This window comes from Pezoporus occidentalis, unplaced genomic scaffold (assembly GCF_034315485.1).
Source record: "Pezoporus occidentalis ecotype Australia unplaced genomic scaffold, CSIRO_AGI_Poc_V1 ctg54, whole genome shotgun sequence".
In the NCBI taxonomy this organism is placed as follows: Eukaryota; Metazoa; Chordata; class Aves; order Psittaciformes; family Psittacidae; genus Pezoporus; species Pezoporus occidentalis.
Window position 1 is genome coordinate 6,553,040 of NW_026915877.1, and position 24,111 is coordinate 6,577,150.

Genomic DNA, 24,111 nt, shown 5'->3' on the forward strand with positions numbered 1-24,111 from the left:
TTTGTTTCTTGTTTGCTTGTGGTTTGGAGTTTTTGGGGTGTGGTTTTATTTTTGTTGTTTGTTTTCTGTTCCAACCTCTCCCCCTTGTGAAATGAAGAAACCTGAAGTTCTTTTTGGGTTGACTCAACTGTTGGGGCTGTTTCAAGATAAAACATTGCATTTCTTTAAAATATCTTTTTTAAAAGGTTTAATAAATTTTAGTCAATACTGGATGATTAAATTTTTCTCTTTTTTCCCCTCTTTTTTTTTCCACCTTGTCAAGAAATTCATAGAATCATAGAGTAGTTAGGGTTGGAAAGGACCTTAAGATCATCAAGTTCCAACCCCCCTGCCATTTAGTTCCATGCCCCCTATGGCATGTTGTGGTGGCATCATTTAATGTTTTTAAGGGAATGTTTCTGTATGTCAAGCAGGAAACCTTTAGTGAGGTTTTTTGAAAGACTGGAAAACCTGATTTCTGGCAAATGATTGCTAACTTTAAAGACTTTACTGCTCTGTTACTGCACCACCACCAGTCCAGGAAGAACCACAGACTGACTTGTGTATCTGGAAGGAGACCATCAACTCTTGATCTGATAATGGCCATGAAGTCAGAGCTCAAGGGCCATGGTTTCATTTTTGTCATGTGCTCAGAATCAGTTAGTGTGTTTTTTTGTTAGTTTGGTGTTTTTTTTTGTGTGTATGTGTCTTGTTAATATCACTGTCACTTCTGGCAGGTGAGAAAGCCAGCGCAAAGGGGTAAATAACTTCTGCTTGTCCTCCTTGTGATGGACAGATGACCTGACCTAAATTTCTGTATTGTAACTAAATTCACCTGCGTTTTACTATGGAATATCTTCTTAAAACCTAGACAAGCTAACTCACACTTCTGTCACTGGCAGTAACAGGCAGGAGCACGCAGCACACTTTCTATCCATGAAAGAACTAAAGACATTCTATCTGGTTTTTACTATTACCTTTTTCACAGGCACTAATGCACCATCTTTGTAAATACCCCACAATTACTGAAACCTTCTAGAGAAAGATGCTAGTGCAGAAGTCCTATCAGAATATTAGAAAACAATGCTATTCTAAAACCATATTTAACACAGTTGTGGGAACAAATTTCCGTATTTTTATTCATTTAGTAATTGTAAAAATCATGAGGAAGGGTAGGATCTTATTTTTTTTTTCTTAACACACATGACAACTTTTGAAGACCTTTTCAGTGTAAATGGGAATATATTGTGTACATTTATCATAATCTTAAATTGGTCCAATGTGTCTAAAAGGTCAGGTTTTTTAGGAAGTACCAATCTTGTAAGAATTTAGTGGAGTCACTGGGATAATGGCTCCTTGAAAGTCCTTAGAAACTGCTGATTTTCTGGGGTGCAGCATTGCCACAAGTTAGACTTCCATTTTTTGGCACTGGTGTTTTTTTTTTCTCTTCTGGGCACTTCAAGTTTTGCAAAGGGAATGTATTTCCCTTTGGGTCTGGCTCTTCATTCCTCATGTTCAACAAACCCTTTTTCTTTTTTATTACCTTTTCTGGAATCAGCAAGTAATTATATTCCAGGAATAGCACTTTTCTTTTTTTTTTTCTTTTTTTATATGTCAGCAGGCTCATTCAGTTTATATCAGATGAAACTTTTCTGCTGTTGAATATGAAACGTATATACAAGACAGAGCAGAGAAAGTAAATGTGTTTAGCTTGAAACGGCAGAATGTTCCCTGGGCTTCTAAAAGTGGTCTTGTAGGAATGTCCTAAATAGTAGAACTGGAAAAATATTCAAGGTATTTAGTAACTCTACCTGTTATTTATCAGTATTGAAGCTTTGTTTCAGTTCTTATCCCTGACTGAATAGGTAGGCCATGCTGCATATGTTAACTCCTCTCCGGTCTTATGGAGACTTTAATCAGGGGGAAAAAAAGTCATTATATTAATTACAGAAACAGGAAATGCACGCAACAAAACATTATTGGTTACCAGGCTGCAATGGGCTGTGCTAGGTAAGGCTACTGCTCACTCTTCTGAAATGACCCACTTTTAGCTGTGTATAAACTCTCCAGACTTAGGCTGGATGTTTTCCATTTAGCCTTAGATGGAGCTATTCTCTGGAAAGATCTGATTTGAGAAGGGTTGGGGTTAAAAATAAAAAGCTAGAGACAGGCAATCTTGTCCACTGTCAGCAGTGCTTATTACTTTTTCATCCAGGAGCTGTGCAGCAGCAGCATCTCTTGGCTTTGAAAAAAGATAGACATTAGAGGCAGTGGCTGATTTTTTTTTTTTTTTTTTTTTAAAGCTTACAGGCTGCACCATCAAATCTCCCAGGATGCTGTGATTTGACTGACTTTTTGTTGTCTGATGTATTCAGCAATTTGTGTGTATCTTTCTTTCTCATCAACTAACCTTCTCTTTCAAGTTTTATATAAGTTTTGAGGGGGCAGAGAGATAGAAAGCGTGCTCAGTGCCCCACTGCTGGATGGGGATTAACAAAATGGAGGTGTGAACAGGACCCTCATGGCTTGGACGTGGGATGCTGATGGGCACATTCTTCTCAAATCAGAAGTTACAGTAACGGGTTTAGAGCAGGAGTGTATGAGTTGAATTCACTATGTCCATCATACAGTGCAAGTCAGCTGTAAAACAAAATCCTGCAAAGATCATGGTTTTCCAGAGATGCAGCAGAGAGAGAGCATGTTGAACACTAAATGTCAGTAATGTGAGTGTAGAGGTGCTGGTAAGACTGTGATCATGTAAACTCTTTGGCAGAATGTAAACACACTTCTATTTTTTAACTAAAATTAGGGTATTTTAGGTATTGGAAGATTTTCAGCCGCATGTAAATGACTTCCAGAAAACACGAGTCTGTACTAGACATTTAAAATTTATCTCTTCATGTGATTTAGATCTGGAAATTCCTCTGCAGAAAGGTATTATGAACACCAACCCAAAAATCCTGACTAAGCTGAGGACTTCTTTAGTGCAGGTGCCACTTAGAGGGGCATATCCCTTCCTTGTCTGACTGCAGTGTTAGCAGAATTAATGTAATGGCGGTCTTGCATGTGGACAACAAGTCTCATCTGCCAAACACTTGCTTTTATGACTAGAAGGAAATTTCGGTGGGAAAAGGCATTTCATTTTGTCTTTTTAAGATAGATGCAGAGTATAGCTCAGCATGTGCATCTTCAGGAGTAGGTTCAGTGTTGTTTCCCATGACTCAAGCTGATATGTGATAGAACTTACAATGATGCAGGAAAACCAAATAATTTTTCAGGTGATGAGTCCAGTTTCAATAGGATAAATGTCTGCCAAAAACCTAAAGTCAGTTTGAAGTCTGCTTTGTGGATCTTGGAAATTGCTTTCAACAGGTCCTGACTTCAGCTGAGAGGGGAATGAAGAGGTTTTATACCTATCCTTGAGCAGTCACTGAAGGCTGGCTGTAAAACATTTTGCCAGGTGATTTGCCACAAGCTTTTCTGGTGCCTACAGGGCTGGGTTCAGCTGGGTGCACCAAGCTTTGGTACCGGCAAGAGGCTGTTTTTCCTATGGGACTGAGCTTGGAAACGGGAAAAATAAGATTTCTAAAATAATACAATTGATTCAATCACCTTGGTATTTTTTTCTTAACATATGCATAAACGCAACTTCATCTGGATGGTAAACAGTAACTCTGACTAGCAATTGTCTCCTGCCCTTTTACTTTGAAAAACACAGCGTTGCCTCTTAGCCGATGAATAAGTTGGTTCATGGGAGCAAAGCGTGCTTATCTAGCTGTTTTCAGGCTCTAATATGGGAAGTAGGTGATGCATAAAATGCTCAAATGAAGAACAAATTGACCAGAGGAAAAATATTCATTTAGATTTAATAAAAGGCATCTGGTTTTGTTGGTTTTGCTCACTGCACTAAGCTGGTCTATACCACAGATACTCTCTTGGTGTTAGGTATACCTGTTGCTGAACTTGTATTTTCATCTTGAACAGATAGTATAAAAAAGTAATAAATATAGCATTGGACTTCAGGTTAGAAATATCCAACCCACCAAACAAACAAAACTCCAAGCAAACACAAAACCAAGCAAACCAAAAACCGAAACAACCCCCCAAATAGACAACATTTCTCCTAAAGAGTTTATGACAACTACATACTCTCACTATAGGTAAGACGTTTCAGTAGTAGTTTCAGTAGCATCAATAACTCTTCTCATTTTTCTGCTGTAAATATCTGAGATTAAAAAAAAAATAAATAAAAATCCAACCAATTCCCCAGTTGTAGTGTATCCGTGATCCATTTGTACCCAGTGAGATGAATCTTCATTAATTTGTTTGACCAGCTCTACCTGGATTTTTTTACTTTGGTGCTAAAGTCAGAGTTCACAACTTCTAGGTTGTACAACTCGTAGCACCTTTGCAAATCTGTGGGGCTTTTAATTATTTCTCCCCTCCCCATCAATATGAACACTTGTGGTGAGCAGTGCATGGTGTCATTTCTTAGTCAAAGAATATTTAATCATAAAGAAAGAAAATCCCATTTCTGAGGAAGATTTGAAGAAGATTTGTGTTGAAAGACTTTGCAGGCAGCTAAGGCTCTTTCTTCTTTGATAGCTTCTCTGGTCAGTACCTTCCAAAAGCAAAGGGCATAGAAGCTGAGTGTACAGTTGCTTGGGATTTTAAAATGATAATTTATTTAGAAATCCTGGGGTCCTTAAGGGAAACAAGGTAAAAATAACTGCAAAACTGAAGTGGAAAGGAACATTGATATTCAGTGTATTTCTCACAGGAGGAGATTGACATTAACAGCTCTGCTGGGAAATTACAGTGCTATTGTTTAAATGCTGTGGAAATCCAAACAAAGACTAGGAAGCTACAGGATGTTCTCTGAAAATGTGAGCTTTCCTGAAAGAAAAGAAATTAAACAGTTAATCTCAACCCCCTAGATATTGATATAAAGATGTACAAGTTAAAAGGCTTCACAAGCCAGCACGATAGGGATGTGATATGGTGCTAGCCAGTCTCCAAGTCAATATTCTCAGTGTGTCTGTAAAGTAGTTTAATTTTATATGGTGTCTTAACAAAGCAGGTTCAAGAGAATAGTAACAATAATAAGTAATGGAGTTAGTGACTATATTGTCCAGGGTTTGAGCTGCAGTAGCAAAATGAGGAATGGGGCCTGTTTCTGGATCCTAAACGTAGCCTCATTTATGAAAAGTCTCCTGGAAGAGCATCCCTGGGACAGGGCCCTGTGGGGTGGGGGATCCCCACCCTCGGGGACTGCCCTGATGTAACAAGACGCTGCCCTGAGCAACCTGCTGTAGCTGTGGCATTGGATCTGCTGGAAGCACAGTCAGCACCTCCTCCCCCGTGCCTCCAGCTTGAGCTTGGTGGGATTGCTTGGCAATGTGGGTAATGCCAAGCCAGAGTGACTGCGCATGTTGCTGCTTCACAAACGCAACTCTTGATGGGGTTTTTAGGTCAGAATAGAACAATGCAAGAGTCACTTGTGGGAAAATAAACATGGAGTTCAAAGCTGTGCTTTGAGGTCATTGCTTCCCCTACAGCCATTGCTTGAATCATAGAATCACAGAATGGTTTGGGTTGGGAGGGACCTTAAAATCATCTGGTTTCACACCCCTGCTGTGGACAGGGACACCTCCCCTGAAGTAGGTTGCTCAAAGCCCCGTCAAACATGGTCCATTTATGTAAAGGACCCATAGACCTGTTTTTGGCACAGGACCAGATCACACTCATTTTTACAGCAAACCAGGCAATGGTCATTTTACAACTGCTTTGTCACCTTCCTAATTTTAAAAAGCTTTTTTTGTGACATATCCAATAAGTTTCTTTTCTCTGTTTACATTTGAGTGATCATCTGCAGTGCTAGGCAAGAGATGAGCAGACCTCAGGAAGGAAAGGATGGATTATACCTTGAAGTAGACATCCACAAATACCCCGAGAAATACTGCAGACTGTTTTTTTCTAGCTGATCAAGTATAAACATGGAGGGTACCCAGGAAGAGCAACCTTTTGCAGTCAGGCCTGGTGTCATCTTCCCAAGATAACCACCAGTTGTCGCGCTAAGCACACTTGTTTTGGCACTTGAACATTCTTGTAAGGAGCAGAAAGCTTTTTAGATCTGTTGCAGATGAGATGCTGAGCACTTTACAGAAATGTTTCAGTCTCCAAATAGACTGTTAGTGGTTTAATGTATCTGTGGTTGGCTAGGTGGCTGTCAGCAGCTGTGTTATGCAGCTGGATGCTGCCCTTTGACACTGATGTCATTAGGTATGATACAGAACACAGAGCAGAAAAGATGAAAGTGCTTTGTTCTGTGACTGCAGCATATTGGGAAATGTTAAATTTGGTCTTAGTGCTTTATAAAATGAAGCTGTTGATGCAAGGACTGTGATGTACCTTGTCAACCCAATTGCAAGGGAGAAGAGTAGGCTTTGGAGCAGAGCTCTGCTCTGTGTCCTATAGACTTGGGTGGAAACCTCTTCTGTGCCTTTTGCATTGCAACCCATGGCTTGTTCACCTCATGCCATACAGTACTGAAAAGTCCCTAGTTTCTCAACAAGCTGCTGCTTCTGCTGTTTCTCAAATCTAGGCAATGTTAGCAGTATCAGCACTGCCATTAGGTAGTAACAGATTTGGCCATGTAAGGGACATCCTCTTCCAGACCTTTAATCTTTTCCCCACCTCAGTTGGCTGCTCTTAGGTCCTCATCTCCTAATTTCTCCCAGTCTGATGTGGAAATAAATAAGATGGTGTTTTAATTCCTCACAAAAAGCAGCGAGGTATATCCATTCTTGAGACAGAGATGCCCTGACTTGCCAGGACACAGACATGAGCATTCTGGTGTACCTGTAATGTTGACCCTGCTGGGAGTGGATTTGGGCTAGGGCTGGTAAACTTGTTGTAGTTGTAAGACTGGGTGCCTGTGACAACTTTCCTGGAAAGATGATAAAACCTTCAGGAGAGTCCATGTCTCTTGGGTGACATACTAGTGGGAGTAACAAAATGTTTTAGGGGTGTTAGGTGGACCCTCAGACAATGCTTGGTCATGCGCATGGTGGCAAACAAAGAAGCCTCTGACTGCTGTAATTTATGACCTATTGTTTTATTGACTTTTGAGTCCCAAGCATACAGAACCTGAATGTTTTTCTAGTCTGGATTGACAGGCCTTCAGAAAAGAGATAAAATAAAAACTAGTCACTATCTTCATGGTGAAGGTTGGGCCAATGAAAGGCTCTTGCCTAGAAGAAAATAGGAATATTTTACTCATCTGAGAGCGCCACTGCGCAACAAAAGGAGATGGAAATATTTGAGATCTGGAACCGCATTTTTTCTGAAAAAAATGAAAGTGGCTCAGTGCTCCTCTGGGAACCCTCTAGTTGGTTCAAGAGAAATGAAGGACATGATCATTGCTCAACATAGTGCTATGCTGCAGGAAGTTGGAAGACTTTGGTCAGTTTTGTCATTTCCCATTAGGAACCTTGGAGCAGATATTTTACCAAGAACTTAATTCTTCTTGCTGTGTATCTTTCCCCCTCTGTTTCAGAAGAATGAATCATTGGGATTTAATATTTGGGATTAAACATTTCCTACCCCATTTCATAGCAACAATGCTATATTCAGGCTGCCTATGTTGCTCATGCTGGGGAAACATAACTAACAAGTATGGCAGCTCATTTTTTTGGAGTATTACTCTCTTTTTCAGAGAAGCAAGTGATCGTGAAGGCTCTTTCATTCCTGTGGTTTTGCAAGAATGAGAAAGTGCTGTGATGGGCCTCACAGCAGAAAAATGTGATAGGTCTCATAGCTGAAAAACGTGCGTTCTTCAGCTTGAATTCCTGCAACTCCTGAAGTGGTTCTCATTTGCTCCCCATGTGGTAGTCCCTTGTGTGTGCTGGCTCTGGCTTTGCCAAGATTTGGGTTATAAATGTGCTGTTTTGCATGTGTCTTGGACAATACTCCTCAACAAGCATTATTCCTCCTCCTGTGCATGGTCTTTTAGTGTTTTCTGAGATACACCGGTCTGGTTTCTTCCTTCTGTCTTTGAAGAAATTGGGGAGTGTTTCAGATGTACCTACTGCCATTCCAGGTGAGGGTTGCAGAAGAACTAAAGTACTCCGGAGGATGAATTTTCTTGAAAGTTGAAGGGATTCTTATTATCAATTTACAATTATTTTTAATAATTCTGTATTTTAAAAAAAATTACAGAGAAGACAGTTCAGAAAAGCCTGCACCTAAATTTGTAATAAGATCAAGTGATGGAAGATGATAAAAAAGGAAAGGGATTGATACAAGTCTGGTAGAAATTTACTCTTTTTAACTGAGTTATGACAAATTTGAGTGTTCAACATCTTGCAGAAATTACCACATGCAGAATGTGAGTGAAGATACAGTCTTAAGGACCAGAAATGCAGAAAGGGGAAACTCTTTGGGGATAGTATAGAGGGGGAAAAAAATCCCCACAAGCCAGCAGGAATTCAGGCATAGACATTCAGATCATCTAAATTTCAGTGCTTGATTTCTGTAGCCCAAACAGGTCTCACTTTTTAAGTTTAATTTATTTTTTTTTTTTTCCCTTCTCAGTATTAAGAAGAAAAGTGCTCCTTACAGTCTATTCATTGACAGAAATGTATTAGGTTGCAGTGGGACGGTGAAGGAGGGGGAGATGAGACAGCCATATGTCACGGCTGCCTGAAGAATGAAAGGGAGCATGTCTGAGAACATCAGCAATCATGCAAATGCCTACAGAGGGGAGAGTTAGTATTATTTATTTAATAACGTGCCAAAACCCACATAGGGCCTGGGGGATCAGATCGGATAAAAGTAGAATGAAATCCTCACTATCCTTAGAGTTGCTTGAGATTTTTTATTTTTTCCCTGCTAACCTCTGATACTGTTGAGCAGTCATGGTGAGAACTCGGCAATAAGAACACGTATGTGATGATACCAATGTACCCAAATAAATATTTTCAGCTTCCTTTTTTCCTTAAGGAAAGTGACATCCTCCTTGTGTCATTCTGATGATGATTGTAATTTATAATAATACAAGAAGAAATTAAATCTATGGGTTCATATACAGAGCAGTAAGTCATAAGCAATAATGAGAAAATGTGCCTAAAAGCAAGAAAAGAATACAAGGAAATTCTTCCAACTTATCACTGCAAGAAAAAGACTTAATGTAGGACATCACTGTATTTCTGTGACCTAATGCAATTTTGTAAGCCAAAATTCTAATCAGAATAGTTTTCTCCAAGTCAGTGTCTGCAGCATCATTTTGCTGGATATTTTGATGGGTTGTAATTAATAGCAAGGTGGATAAATTCAGTCCAGGTCTATTGAAATGTTTGAGCAGCACAGATGCTTTCTGTGATGTGAAGGAGGAATGCTACTGCACGCTTTAGTAGATACAGGGTTTACAGCTCTAAGACATGCAGTGTATACATCCTCACATACTGCTCTTTGCCCAAAGCCAAATCAAAGGCACTTTTTGAAGGTGGCAGGCAGCAAGAAAAACTTAAGAAGCTCTGCAAAGACCCCAGCATGCAGGCCACTCTAACATCAGCTGCTGAGAGATTAGGAAGACTGGGTATTTTTGTTGGTTTATTTAAATATAAATATCTTTTTTTTTTATGTGCAAAGAAAACTGGATGCTTTCTACTTCCCATTTGGGAAGTTACTGCATGGTGAAAAGGCCTCATAGCTGTTAGTAAATTAGACACTGAGGAGGTGACACAGTTTATTAAATTACCTGGTGAAATAGGGACTGAAATGACATTCACTGAAGATGGAAAGAGCACAAAATTAATCTTTCCTCTTTGTAATCTTAAAATGCCCTCCCATAACAAATTATCTTGTGCATGATGAGAAAAACAATTAAATCTGGAAGAAGGCAAAGAATGCCTGGGCTCCATCTGAATTCAATTAGCACTTGATCTGGTACCACCCTGCTTTTGGCATTGCACCTATTCCCAAGGGGTGATTTACCAAATAAAGCTGAAAGGTGAAGGGAGAACAGAGCTGTGTGAACAAGTCTGGGATGGGAGATGATGTGACTGATAGCTGTTGAGGGCCACCATACCTGGGACTTGGGGCCCTGTAGCAGTAGGACATGTTGCCACATCTTCTCTTGCACTGCACCCATGTCTGAAGAAAAACCCTCTAAATAAACATATATGAAATATCTGCTGCCCTTTAAAACAAAAATACCTTTGATAGATTCCTTAGCCATTGCTTTTATTAATGCTGACCCTCTATAATTGCAAGTGTAAACCCCTCTAAATGTTGGGAAGTCCTACCTAGTGCTCCAACTGTGTCATCCATTAGACAGCTGCATCTCGTAGGAAGCTGCCACAAAATCTTAGCTGATATTGAGGGCAAGGGGGGAAGAATTCTCAGACCTTTGTCACTATTTAAATAGATTATAAATACTGCTTTTTATTTTTTAATGCCCTCCCCCCCTTTATTTTTTTACGTCGGGGGATTGCTGACTTCATACAGCTCCTCCAAAACACAGTGCTGTGACCTCAACTCCACCCTATTGTTGGAGAGGCTCTTTGCTTGCAAAAGTGAATTTAAAAGAGAAATGGTGGGGGTTGTAAAGGCAGAATAAAAGCCAGGTTATTGATTTTTATAAAAATCCATCATCACCTTTGATACTCTGTTAAAGTTACACTAAGGGATAGCTGGCGTGGCTTCCAGTGGGATAATGACAGTCCCAGTCTGAGTAATGTCTGTATGCTTCAGGCTTGTGAAGTTATCTGCCTTTATTAGAAGGAGGTTTAGTGAGAAATGAAGGTGCTGAGCCTTCCTGGGTTCGATAGCTGGCATAGTTTACATATCTACTTTCTGTAAACTGTTTTCTATAGTGCTTTGTACAGAAAAGCTGCTGGGAGCCAAGAAAATACGCTCTGGCAGTGCTGGCCAAAGCCAAGGGGGTGACTTCCAGTAGCATATTGCATTTTGCCTCCTTTGTACATGAAAAGTTGTTGTGGATGTTCACCCACAGTTGGGAATTAGTAATTGGAAATGGAGGGGTGCACTCCTTTGAGGTGCTCTGCAACTGGTGCATCTGGCCAAACATTGCCCTTTCTTAGATGTTACCATGCTCTTTTTTTTTTTTTAGAAAAACTATAATCCCTTGGGGTACCACTGGTTGGATTTCAAAGCTGCATTTTTAAAAAGTGCTAATAAAAGGAGCCAATAATAAGGTGGTTGTAAAACTCTTTGCCAACTCTTGTAGAAGCAGCTAGTTTCCCCTAGTCCCCCATTCTTACCATTGGAAACAGCTGCAACTGTCCTTATCTTAAAAGCAAAATATTAGTAATGGGTTATCCAGTATAAATGGGACTATCAAGAATAAATTGCACTTTGCTGTGTTGTTATTTTCTGCAGCTGCCTGGTGAATTTGCAGGAAAGGTGGGGCAGCTGCATAACCTTTCCTCCCTAGGAATAAGGTGGGATAACACTGAATGCTCTCATTACTGCAGGGTAGCTGGCTGTGTTCCTCCCAACCCACTTGCCCTGAAAGGTTTCCAGTTAAGAGCTGCCTTGCTCCCTGCCTGGTTTGTCATATATATAGGATGCCTGGAAGACTTAAGAGGGTCAAAGTCAATTAAGGCGTCTGGTCCTACTTAGCACCTTAATTCTTCTTGCTGTTACTTTGTTGCAAGGCTGTGTTTTACCTCTGTGTTTTTTTGAACGACGCTCATCTTTAGATAAAACCACAATTGCTTTAGGCTAAGCCCAGATACTGTACCAGGTGTGTTCCTGGAAAGGCTGATGGATGATGAAAAGTACTTTGGATGATGCAGAGACAAAGGGGAGGCTGCAATTTTGCAGGCTTTGCAAACTGCTTGCTCTGCAGGTAACTCTTATTTGGGCTTCTCCAGATGACCTTGGAGTTGCAGTCATTGCTGAGGGTAAAATTGGCAACTCTCCTTGGTGACTTGCTGTGCCTATCAGTTCATGGATTCAATTTAATGTCTGTTCTTAGTGGCATGTACATGTTACACATATAGAGATAGCCCTCAATCAAATCCAAAGTTGATGATTATGTTTTCTCTTCTACAACTCCCAAGCAACCAAAGCCAGATGGGGTATTAATAATAATTACATGCCAGACTGCTCATATACTTAAACCCAAGGTTGCATGGAAGAGAAGGCAGGCTGGGACCTGCTGCTGCTATCCTGCTGTCCTCTGCTCCAGAGCTTTTATTTCTTTTAAGTAAAACTCTATCAAAAGAGAATGAGTGTTATAGGCAGTGTCTGTACTTGGGATGGAGTAATGTATTGGTGAAGACTGGAGAGCCTGTCAGTACATGGTGGTGATAATAAGATCTTAGCCATTGTTTTAATTAATAGTAAATATGTAATTATGCCTAATTTGCAGTATGCTTGGAGTTTTCTCTGCACTGCTGGCCCCTAAGGCTGCGAAACAACTCCAATCCAAAAGTGCTGCTACTGGGGCAGAAACATGGAATTGCAAGTTCCAATTAAAAAAAGAGCATTTAGCTGGGTTTTAAAAACCTCTGTGGGGAAAGTTACATCCTTCTTCTGATGCACATGTTACCACTGTGGGACAAAAATGAAATAATTACATTTGGGAACCATCTTGCGACTGATACTTGTTGGAGGTCCCTGTTGGTCTCTTGCCCTCCCTCTGCTTTCCTTGGTCAGGAAAGAAAGAGGGTTAGGGAATGGCAGTAGCACAGCCAATATGAATGCCAAGCACCTTTTCTTCCTCTACAAATATCTATGAGCCCAAGGGTATTTGGGGTTTGGTTTTCTTACACGTATTCTGCTGTTTTTCTTGTGATGCTTCCAGGTTGGTCTTGGCAATTATTGAAGTGAAAAGTTACTGCTGAAGTTATTGGATGATGAAATTCTTCAGGAGTCACATACCTTGGAGACTGGGGCTTTCAGCCCCAGGGACCATGGGAAGAACTGTTCCCACCGTAAGAAGAGCATTTAATGCCCTGCATCCTGCCATCACACGTAGGTCATCTTGGTGTTTCTGGGGACTGAGGACTACCTCCATCTCAAATTAAAATCATATTATAACTGTACACTAATCTGGTATGAAGCACTTGTGTGTTGCTTGGTTATCATCTCTCTTTAAACTGTTATTTGAGTACTTAACCCAGTTCCTGTTTTCTGCATGGAGGCCAAAGCTTATAGGCGGTCCTCGAATCTGAATAATGAGCAGTGAGTTTAAAACATAACCCTGAAAAGCCTGGATTGATATTGGTGAGCTATGACTGCTTGATTATGTGTTTTATAAGGAAATTATGTATTTTCTGATGCGTTTCTTTCTCTAGTTCCCCACAGCAGCTACTTTCACGAAGGCCATGATGACTGCAGGGACAGTGCTCCTCTTTCCCTGAATGAAGCATCTTTTAAAGAAACAAGATTTTAACAAGGAAACATATGAAGATGCTGAACATCGGTGCGTGCCCGAGCTCCCTCTCCCCAGCATCATCCCTTCCCTTCCGGAGCAGTGGGTTGAGGGCCTGCGTGTCTAAATCTTTGCCCTGCACCACACGATGGTTTCCTACACGAGATGGCGCTCTTCGCCTAGCAATAGACTAAAAGGCAATTAATTTTATTAATTACTATTCACCCCCCAGCGCTTGCTCCCCTCTGTTCTGCCTGACCCCTTGGCCCAAGGGTTGCTTCTAAGCTACGGATAGGAATTGAGAGCAGCTCTGACTGCAGTTTCCAACCACACATGAAAGGCTGGGGGACAGATAGGAATGTGCTAAAACACCCCACCACCTCCAACTCAATGAAGAGAGGCTGCTAATTGATTTTTCCATCTTAATTTGAGACTCCATTGATACGTCTTGTCCTCCAAGCCCAGCTCAGATGCTTTGCCTCATCCTTGTCGTCCCGTCCCCATCCCCCCCCCCCCGGAGGCCTTCAAGCCCCAAACCCAGGGGACAAGACCCCATGGCTGCCCCAGGTTGGGGCGCAGACCCTGAGGGCTTCCTGTGCACATTTTGTCCCCAAGGCCTGGCTGTGGGGCTGGGCCAGGTTCTCCCTTTATGCCTGCAGCAGGGAGCTCCTGTCCTCCTTACTGGAAGCAAGGATGGTTTGGTAGGGAAATGTGATAGGGGAGCTGATGGTGTCCTTTGCCAGCCAGCATTAAAGATTCATGTGCATGATGGGCTCTTCCAAATAAGTCCAGGAAGGGCGAGTTGCTGCCTCCTCAGAGCTGCTGGCAAGCACTTAGGCTGCCTGCCCTCTCCAGCCCCCAGCCACCATCCCCCTGGGAGACCAGGTGCTACCAGGGCCTAAGTGTCTGTATGCTCTGCTCCCTCATGGTATGTGGTGCAGACTGTCTATGCATGCTGGGATGAGGGGTACCCCATATGGAGGAAGTTGGGTGCCCCCTAGGATGATGGGGGTGACCAGCATGCGTGTGTGGTGACCTGGAGGAGGGTGGGGAACAGAGAACCCTCGTGGGAAGCAATGTAGGTGCCCAAGAGGGGTGGGATGAGGGGTGCTCCATGGGGGAAGTCCACAGAACGTCGTGGCAGGGAGGGATACAGGGTGCTAAAGCAAGGACAGCGGTCGAGTACTCCAGGGATGGGGGTACCCAGGAAGGGGCTGGGTGCCGAGATGGAAGACTGATGAGGGCTAATAGAGCAGCGTGGGATGTGGAGTGACCCGGGGTGTGGGATGCTGAGCTCCCGGGAGGGAGGGCCAGGCGGGGAGGGGGGCGGCTCCACATGGCTCATTAGCAGAAGGCAATTTAATATTTATGAAGTGCTCTTGTTTGAATCCCAAGTCTTCGGCTCCAGTTACAAGGAGCTGCGTCACCCTCCGATCACATGGTAGTTGTTGCTATTTCCAGGATCCCAGCTTCGCAGAGTGGCACAAAAGCTCTTTCCTCTTTTCTTGTCTTTTTCCTCTTCTTTCTTCCTTTCTGTTTTTGCCCTCCGCACCCGGGTTTCCCGCTCGCCGGCTGCCGACGGAGCGCAGGGCTGCGTTTGGGGATGCCGGGGCCGCTGCCCTGACCCGGGGCGGGCAGGAGCCGCCTTCCCCCCGCCCCTCTCCCGGGGAGCGGATCTGGCCGCTGCTCTCGATGAGAGCTGCCCGCTCCGACCCGGGACCGGCTCGGCACTAGTGCCGGGGGGGGTTACCCCCAAAATGACCGAGCTGGAAGGGGACTTCACTAAGCTGCTGCTGCTGAAGGAGGAGCGGATCAAGGAGCTGGAGCGGCGCTTGGGAGAGAAGGACGAGGAGATCCAGGAGCTGCGCCGGCGGCTGCACAAATGCCAGTCGGTGCTGCCGGCCCCCAGCCCGCACATCGGGCCCCGCACTACCCGGGCACAGGGTATCTCGGCCGAGCCGCAGACCTATCGCTCCTTCCACGACCTCCGCCAGGCTTTCCGCAAGTTCACCAAGGCCGAGAGGTAGGGACGGGCACCCTCCTACGAGAAACCCCTTCCCGAGTGGAGCGGCCAGGAGGGAGGAAGAGAGGCAGGCGGTGGGACATCGCAACCCCTCCCCCCCGCCTTCCCGGCTCGGGTCCCCGGAGAAGCGGCATCGATCGTGCCCGGGGCGCTAGAGGAAGCGCCGGGCGCATTAGGGGCTTTCAGCCGCCGGGAAGGAGCCCTGCGGGGGATCGGATAACCCATTACCGGCGGCCCGGCCCCCCTTCCTTTCCCTGCCTCGGCTCCGCTCCGGCTCCCCGGGGTGAGCTCGGCCGGGGGCGGGCGGGGGGGGGGGGGGGGCTGGGAGGACCCGGCGGGGCGGGAGGCCGCGGTGCCTTCCCGGAGCTGGGAAAAGTTTGCAGCGGCGCCGGGAAGTTCTTTGGCCGCCGCCCGAGGCCCTAGGCGGGCAGCACCCGCCCGCCACATACCCGGGCAGGTGATGCTTCTCCCCCCTAAACCTGTCCGGACCCCATCCTCCCAACGGGTTCCCCAAAAGCTAAAGCTCACGCTCCTCCACCCGCGGGCTTTGCAGCGGTGCTTTGCCTCCAGCTGCTCCCCTGCGCCGGGGTCAGGCATCCAGGGAGGGGGAAGTGGTGGTGGCGGGAGCGTGGTCTGCATCCCTCAGTCCGGGTACTCCGGCAGTTTCAAGCGCTGGAGTCTTGCTTTAATACACCGTGTGAAACCGAGGGAGCGCGGTGCTGGTCTGGCTCCCGGGGGATTTTGAGTGTTACGGGGGAGTTGCCGTGGGATCGCATAAGTTCTGTGCGACTGCAGCGCGCGGGACCAAGTATCACCCTCCTTTCGACAGAAGCTGTCTCTGGCTTTCACCGAGTTAGAGATGGTCTCGATTCTTCCGTGCGTGACCATTCATTTCAGCACAATCATTCCTGACAGTATTTCTCCTAGCCGGGTGTATCTGGGTGTGGATCCCCACCGCTCTCCGCAATCTTCTCATAAAATGTACCTTGTCGGTACCCAGATCAAACTCCTACCCTTTCCTCTGCTCTTCGTTAACGAGACTATTGCTCTTTTGAAGATAAATGAGGAGTGCTTGGCTCTGGGCTTTTTTTGTTGTTGTTGGGTTGGGTTTTTTTTTTGTTTGTTTGTTTTCTCTTTTTGTTGGTATTTTTTTCTCCTGACTGTATGGGTGATTTCATAAAGCAAACTGCTATGCACAGGGAGGTGTGTGACTGCCGGCCATGCAAGCAGAGCGTGTCAATCTGTCCTCCCCTGGGTTAGCACATCCCTTTGTATGCCTGGCCCAAAGCACAGGCTACGTATTGCAGGTGGAGAAGAAACCCAGGTCCAGCTTCTTCCTCTGCCATTTCTTTTTTTGAAGGCTGTGATAGTCCTGAGCCTCAACTACCACAGGGGAAGGTGACAGCAACTTGACACCTGGGGTAACGGCAGGGACCCTGATGCTCACCCATGTGTAATAACTCACTTAGAAGCTATTAAACCTGCTCATGGCCCTGGGGAGTTCTAATCCTCACCTGAGTCTTTCCCCTGATGTTTCCAGCATGGGCTGGCAGGCCAGCACCAGAAAATGCTGCGTCCATGTGATGTTGTGAAGGTTGTTTGCCTCATTCTGCATTGCTCCCATCACCCAGAGATGTTGTTTCAGTGTGCAGGAAAAACTCTCAGTGGGGCATGCGGGCATTTCCCATTGCCCTCTGGCCTGGCACTACATCCCCCAGCATTTTCCCATACCTCGGGCTTGCTTGTGGTAGCCATGACGATGGTAACCAAGCCAGCTTGGGATTGCTCTCAAATTTTAATTAAGGTCCACTTAATTCTTCTCCCATCTCACTGCTGGAAGAGTGATGGGCAGCTGCACAGTGTATTGAGCATGCTGTGCCCACAGCCTGCCTTTTTTTGCCTTTATTGTCCCCACGTTAATACCTCCCAGTGGGTTAAATAAATGTATGTTTCTGTGGTCAGCATCTCACCCATTGACCGGTTCCAGGTTGCTGCTACAGCATCCTGGGTCCTGGGGGTAAAGGGCTTTGCTGCAGTCAACCTCTGCCAAGAGGATGACGATGTTTCCCAGTTTTTGATGCCGACTAGAGGTATAAGTGGGTCTGTCTGGTGCCAGCTCTTTTTAATGTCTCTGTGGTTTTCTCTGGCTTTTGCATCTAAAAGCTGCTGACAGCATTTTGGCTAATTTATTTAGGGGGGTAACTTATATAGCTGTAATAGTCTCCTGCCTGGGCTTTAGCCACAGCAGCTGACAGCATCATCTAAACTGGTCATCACACAAGTCTTCAGGTGCCTGAGAGCTTGGAGACAGGTAATACCTAATTTCTAAAACTTAGAGACAACTTCCATACCATAAAAATGCCAAGATGATGTTTAGACCTGTTTTCAGGTCTTGATTTCAAGTTAATGACAATAGAAACCTATTTATCCAGGTCTGGGATCAACCTTCAAATGCTTTTTCATCTCTGAAGATAAAGATGTAGCATCCACAACATAATTGATTTTATTTAGGGCAAACTTGTCTGTAATCTACACTGGCATTTAAGAATCTTGAGAAGTTGAAACTAGTAAAGGAATTAAATCTCAGCTGAAAGCAGAAAACAGAGTTTGTCTCTGGCAGTATGTTGTGTCTCATGTAACCCATCCCTGTAATGTGTAGCAGGGTCTAACTTGTAAAGACTTGCAAAGACCCAAAGAAAGAGGCTGTGAAAACAGAAAGGTGTTGAAAGATGTGTTACCTTTTGTCTGGAAGTATGTTTTTATGCCATCATTCTTCCTGATACCCGAGTTGTATGGATTGTAATGGAAGAAAGCAGTGCTGTCTAGATAGTCAGGTGTATAGAGCTATTCTGATATAAATCAGTTTTTCTTTCAAAATAGTCAAGACACTGCCACTTTATGTCTGCTTTTCAAATTATAATTCTTTCTTGTTGTTTTCTTGATCCATTCCTGCTAGTGGATATTTGTGTTGAGGAAAAAGACACACTTATTGAAAATGATTCATTAATTTATGTTTGTTCAGTGAGTGTTTATTCACTGTACCTAAACCCAATAAGCATTTTGGATCATACATGGATTCAGTGCTGTCTGATACAGCAATTGACAGCAGCTTATTGCACCATAAAGAAGGAAAACCAGTTTGTTGCTGTTTTTTCTAGCATGGTAAGAGCCATCCACGGTGTGACTGGATGATACAGCAATCAAGGCACTTTGCTAATGTCTCAGAAAGCAGTTCCTAGGAAGTGATCCCCAGTTGCTAAGCAAAGGTTCTGCCACGATGCGAGCACTACAAGTGATAAATGATGCAAAAAGTAAATGCTGAGGTGTACTAAAAGCAGTTAGCTGGGACTAACAACCAGATAAGGACTGTGGGGAATTTCAAAACTGCCTCATTCCTGTGGCAAGGTGCATTTTGAAAACCTGAGGGGTGTTAACCTGTGGGGTTTCAGCATCCAAAGATGCTTCATGCCACATGAGCCATCAATGTGAGCCATAATTCCCGTCTTTTAAATCATCTTCTCCCTGAATTCCAGCAACTGCGTTCTTTAATTCAGTGTAATATGCAGTTCCACCTTAATCCTGCTTATTGGGGTCAAAAGCCTTATTTGAAGCAGGGTGATGCTAAATAAAAATGTGAATGTTTTCAAATAACAATTAAATCTTTGCTTGTATTAATATGCCAGAGCCACAACTAAAAGACAGTCAGAGCTGTATAAACAATTACACTTCATGTGTGTTATTATATCCTCAACTTTTGGGCCGTCCTGTCTCTGTATTTTTCCACATCAGTTTGTATCATGCAGGGTGCTGTAGATTCAATGTCAGCATCATTTGAGCGAAGCGACAGGTTTCCTCACCCTGTTCCCAGTAACTTACCCATCCTTCATTGCTGCACCATCTGACTTTGCTCGCATTTTTTTTAAGGAGTTTTCCCCTCTTTTACTTTATTTTTGGGAAGTGCTTGCCACAAGATGGCAGTGGGGTCTAACGTTTAAGGTGAGATATTGGGGTGTATTGTGGTTTCAGCTTCACAGCCCTCACCCAGTCTTCTGTAAGTGCCTTTCCAGATGAAATCTCAGTGTGAATCTTTTTCCCCCCTTGCACCTTCTCTGAGGTGTTGTGGGATGCTTTACTGAAAGTGTGTGTTTAAACACAGTATTAAATATTTGTGGCTTCAGGTGGTCTATACTGTACTGTGGATGGAGGATTGGAGCTGATGCTCTTGATTTCTGTTGGAAGTTGCTGCCTCCAGTGTTTGTGATAAACTGTTGTTTGATGATGGCTCTGGCAGGATCAACCCATCTCACAGCTGCTAAGGCTGGACGTTGTGTCCCGCTCAGGCCAGGACTGACCACACAGAGGGTAAAAAACGGGAGGTCCGTAGTCCAGAACTCAAGGAAAGGTCATTTACCCTCATGGGCAGAGCTGCTTGTGTTGCTCCAGCGTAAAGCAAAGAGATCTCCTGCACAACCCTGTGTTTCTCCATCACTTCTCCCTCCTCTGTAACACAGTTTTGGCTTACAGCTCACCTGCCATAGCTGTCTCCACCACCCCTAGAGCTGGTCTGTTAATGGCTTCACCCATCCTCCAACCACCCTGAGTGCGGCAAGAGAGAGCTTATCCCTCCCTGGGGCAGCTGGGGCTGTGCCCTTCCTCCCCCAGCCCGCTTTCTGGGAACTCAGCTCCCAGCTGGGTGGCTGAGTTGCATTAATTTAGACATGATCTCATCATCTGCCAGCCGCTAAAGCAATATCGATCTTGCGTTCAGCCTCCATGTGAAAAACAACCCAACTGCTTCCCTGGTACCCGTAACCACCATCCCTTAAGGCCTTGGGAGGCTGGAAAATGATCATTTGCTTTTCTGCCTTTTCTTTTTAATTTTTTTTTTTTTTTACTATTGTGGGGCAAATATGTGATATTCAGGGACAGTCTTCAATCTAAGAAAAGCACAGTTTGGCACCACAGCCAATCTAATAATTGATACCACTAAGCAGCTGTGCCTTAAATAGTTTAAGCAGACAGGCTTTCCTGTCTTTGAGTCTTCTGTGTGTCTGCTATTTGTCTTCAGCAATACCTCTGTAAGAATCAGCATCACTTTCCAAAACTCAGAGGGAGGGTATGGGCGACAGCAGTAATTCTGACACTAATTGCTATCCTAAAAAATGCCTTTCTTCCCTCATTTACCTGTCACTGATCAGCTTCCGTCTGCTCCTGGTGTGCTGTAACAGCACACTTCTTGGGTGCTTCATAGAATCACAGAATGGTTAGGGTTGGAAAGGACCTTCAGATCATTCAATTGCAACCCCCCTGCCTTGGGCAGGGACACCTCGCACTAAACCATGTCACCCAAGGCTCTGTCCAACCTCGCCTTGAACACCACCAGGTATTGAGCATTTTCCACTTCCTTGGGCAACCCATTCCAGTGCCTCACCACCCTCAGAACTTCTTCCTTTTACCTAACCTAAACTTCCCCTGTTTAAGTTTAAACTCATTACCCCTTGTACTGTCATCACAGTCCCTAATGAAGAGTAACTCCCCAGCATTCTTATAGGCCCTTTTTAGGTACTGGAAGGCTGCTATGAGGTCTCTACACAGCCTTCTCTTCTCCAGGCTGAACAGCCCCAACTTTCTCAGCCTGTCTTCATACAGGAGGTGCTCCAGTCCCCTGATCATCCTCGTGGCCCTCCTCTGGACTTGTTCCAGCAGTTCCATGTCCTTTTTATGTTGAGGACACCAGAACTGCACACAATACTCCAGGTGAGGTCTCACAAGAGCAGAGTAGAGGGGCAGGATCGCTTCTTTCTACCTGCTGGTCACACTCCTTTTGATACGGTTGGCTTTCTGGGCTGTGAGCGCACACTGAAGCTGGCTCATGTTCAGTTTCTCATGGACCGACACCCCTAAGTCCTTCTCTGCAGGGCTGCTCTGAATCTCTTCTCTGCCCAACCTGTAGCTGTGCCTGGGATTGCTCTGACCCAGGTGTAGGACCTTGCACTTGGCATGGTTAAACTCCATAAGGTTGGCATCAGCCCACCTCACAAGCGTGTCAAGGTCCCTCTGGATGGCATTCCTTCCCTCCAGCGTATCAACAGAACCACACAGCTTGGTGTCATCGGCAAACTTGCTGAGGGCGCACTCAATCCCACTGTCCATGTCAGCGACACAGATGTTGAACAGGACCGGTCCCAACACCGATCCCTGAGGGACACCACTCATTACTGTTCTCCAGCTGGACATTGAGCCATTGACCACAACCCTTTGCTTGCGGCCATCCAGCCAGTTCTTTATCCACCGAGTGGTCCACCTATCAAACTGATGTCTCTCCAATTTAGAGACAAGGATGTCATGTGGGACAGTGTCGAACGCTTTGCACAAGTCCAGGTAGATGACATCAACTGCTCTACGCCTGTCCATCAGTTCCATAGCCCCATCATAGAAGGCCACCAAATTGGTCAGGCAGGATTTCCCCTTAGTGAAGCCATGCTGGCTGTCACCAAGCACCTTGTTGATTTTCATGTGCCTTAGCATGCCTTCCAGGAGAATCTGCTCCAAGATTTTGCCAGGCACAGAGGTGAGACTGACTGTCGTCATTTTCCCCTGGGTCATCCATTTTCCCCTTCTTGAAAATGGGGGTTATATTTCCCTTTTTCCAGGCGTTGGGAACTTCACCTGACTGCCATGATTTTTCAAATATGATGGCCAGTGGCTTCGCAACTTCATTTGACAGCTCCTTCGGGACCCGCGGATGGATTTCATCAGGTCCCATGGACTTGTGCATGTTCAGGTTCTTAAGGTGATCTTGAACATGATCCTCTCCTACAGTGGGCCTAAGGTCTTCATTCTCACAGTCCCTGCGTCTGCTTTCCAAGTCTTGGGTGGTGTGGCACTTGCCGGTGAAGACTGAGGCAAAGAATTCACTGAGAACGTCAGCCTTCTCCAAATTGAGGGTAGCTACTTCTCCCATTTTCTTGTGGAAAGGGCTCACATTATCCCAAGTCTGACTTTTCTTAGAATCATACCTGTAAAATCTTCTTTGACATCCCTGGCCCGACTCAATTCTAACTGGGCCTTAGCTTTCCTGACCTGATCCCTAGCTTCCTGGACAATGTCACTGCATTCTTCTCAGGCTGCCTGTCCCTGGGTGACTGACGCTAAAGATCGTAAGGATTCTGTTAGATTCGATTATATCAGCATAGGAAGAATTAATCCTGCTCTCATTGCTTGTAGTGTTGGCAGCGTGTTGCTGGCCCAAAGACAGAGGAAAGATGAAGGATGAAAGTTTGACTGGGTGTTATTTAACTTCTGGGAGAGGCACAAAATATTGCAAAGAGAGCAATCTAATTGGGAGCCAAACTCTTTGCTTGGTCGTCTCCCTTCTAATAATTTGGATAGAGCAGCTTAACTTAGTCTGTGGCATGAAGCAGTGAAGGATATTGAGTGCAGTTTGGAGACAAAGGGTTGTTGCATGTTGTAGCAAGAGGTACAGCACCGATCATTGGGTCCCTTGAGAGGTCTGAGGTCAGTAAAATAAGCGGAAGGATTTTAAGGAGAGAGAGAGAGAGGCAAACATTTATGGTTAATCAATTGAAACCATTTCCCTTCTTTTAATTTTTAATGGGCTGAAGATACTGCTCCCCCCTCCCTGGGCACTGCTTTCTTTGGCTCATTCTAGACCTGAAAAACAAGCCACAACGTGGGGAAATTGCACTCCAAGGCATCAGATGGCACCTCTCTGCTGGGTACAGTTAGGCGTCTGTCTGTCTGTCACCAGCAATCCTGGTGACCAATACTGTCTTTCCCATGATATTCGTTTGGTGCTTCTTTGCAGGCAGAATGGCATCACTGCTACAGCTGCACATCAAAAGCAGCTAAATTGAGCTTTGCTTTCCACCTCCTGCAAAAATAATTAAAACGTATATTTATTCATATATAAATACATGAAATTAAACCAAATTTAGATTATCTGATATGATCCCTGGCCCATGTGAAAAAGGATGGACAAGATTGTTGAATTAAGAATTTTCCAGGTAGTTTTTAATGACAACTTGAAATATTTGGTTTTGCTATTAATTTCTCAGTTTTGCACTGAGGAAAGCCTACAGCACTGTTAACACAGAATCGCAAACCTGATTGTCACCATCATGGCCAGCAGCTTGTGCTTTGCCTGCTGGGTCTCAGTACCCTCCTACCGACATGATGCTGTGAAGGGGGTGACTATCCTATCTAGGATAGGGCCCAGGATGGGCAGGGAATGAGCTGCCATGGCCTGTCCCTGGCTGACACAGAGTTGTTCCCAGCAGCGTCATCGCAAATTCTTCCTTCTGCTTATTTTTAAATGACTCAAGTCATGAGGCTTGCAGTGCCTCCCTTGGGGAATAAACCACAGGCAGACAGATTTTCAGGCAGCTGCCAGACTACTGTATAACCTACCTTTTGCCTGCTTTGGTTACGAATCCCTGAAAATGTGATTACATATAACCCTATAGCTTCACTCCCAGGCAAGGTCGCAATAAACTGCTTTCCTCTCTTGGATCTTTGAGGTGAGTTCATGTAAAAAACGTATCAGGGAGATGTGATCTAACAGATGTGCTATTTTTCTGCAACAACTTGTGGACATCACTTGGTTTGGAGGAGAAAAAGGTCCTCTGTCTCACTTGCTGCTGCCTTTTTAAAGGTAGCACATAGATGTAGACATAAAGTACTA

The 24,111-nt window shown here is 44.6% G+C and overlaps 1 protein-coding gene and 1 long non-coding RNA gene across 2 annotated transcripts in view; both read left to right on the forward strand.

Moving 5' to 3' along the window:
• The window catches only part of LOC134173577 (uncharacterized), a 29,377-nt gene extending 17,523 nt beyond the window's left edge, over positions 1-11,854 (forward strand). The window contains exons 2-3 of the long non-coding RNA XR_009968297.1: positions 3,352-3,439; positions 11,750-11,854. This is a non-coding gene — a long non-coding RNA (uncharacterized LOC134173577). The remainder of the gene's footprint in view (positions 1-3,351; positions 3,440-11,749) is intronic.
• A 2,985-nt stretch (positions 11,855-14,839) lies between these two features.
• PRKG1 (protein kinase cGMP-dependent 1) overlaps positions 14,840-24,111 on the forward strand; it is a 492,239-nt gene continuing 482,967 nt past the window's right edge. Inside the window, exon 1 of the mRNA XM_062637910.1 lies at positions 14,840-15,407. Within this exon, the coding sequence (XP_062493894.1) occupies positions 15,142-15,407 (266 nt within the window). The 5' untranslated portion in view covers positions 14,840-15,141. The remainder of the gene's footprint in view (positions 15,408-24,111) is intronic.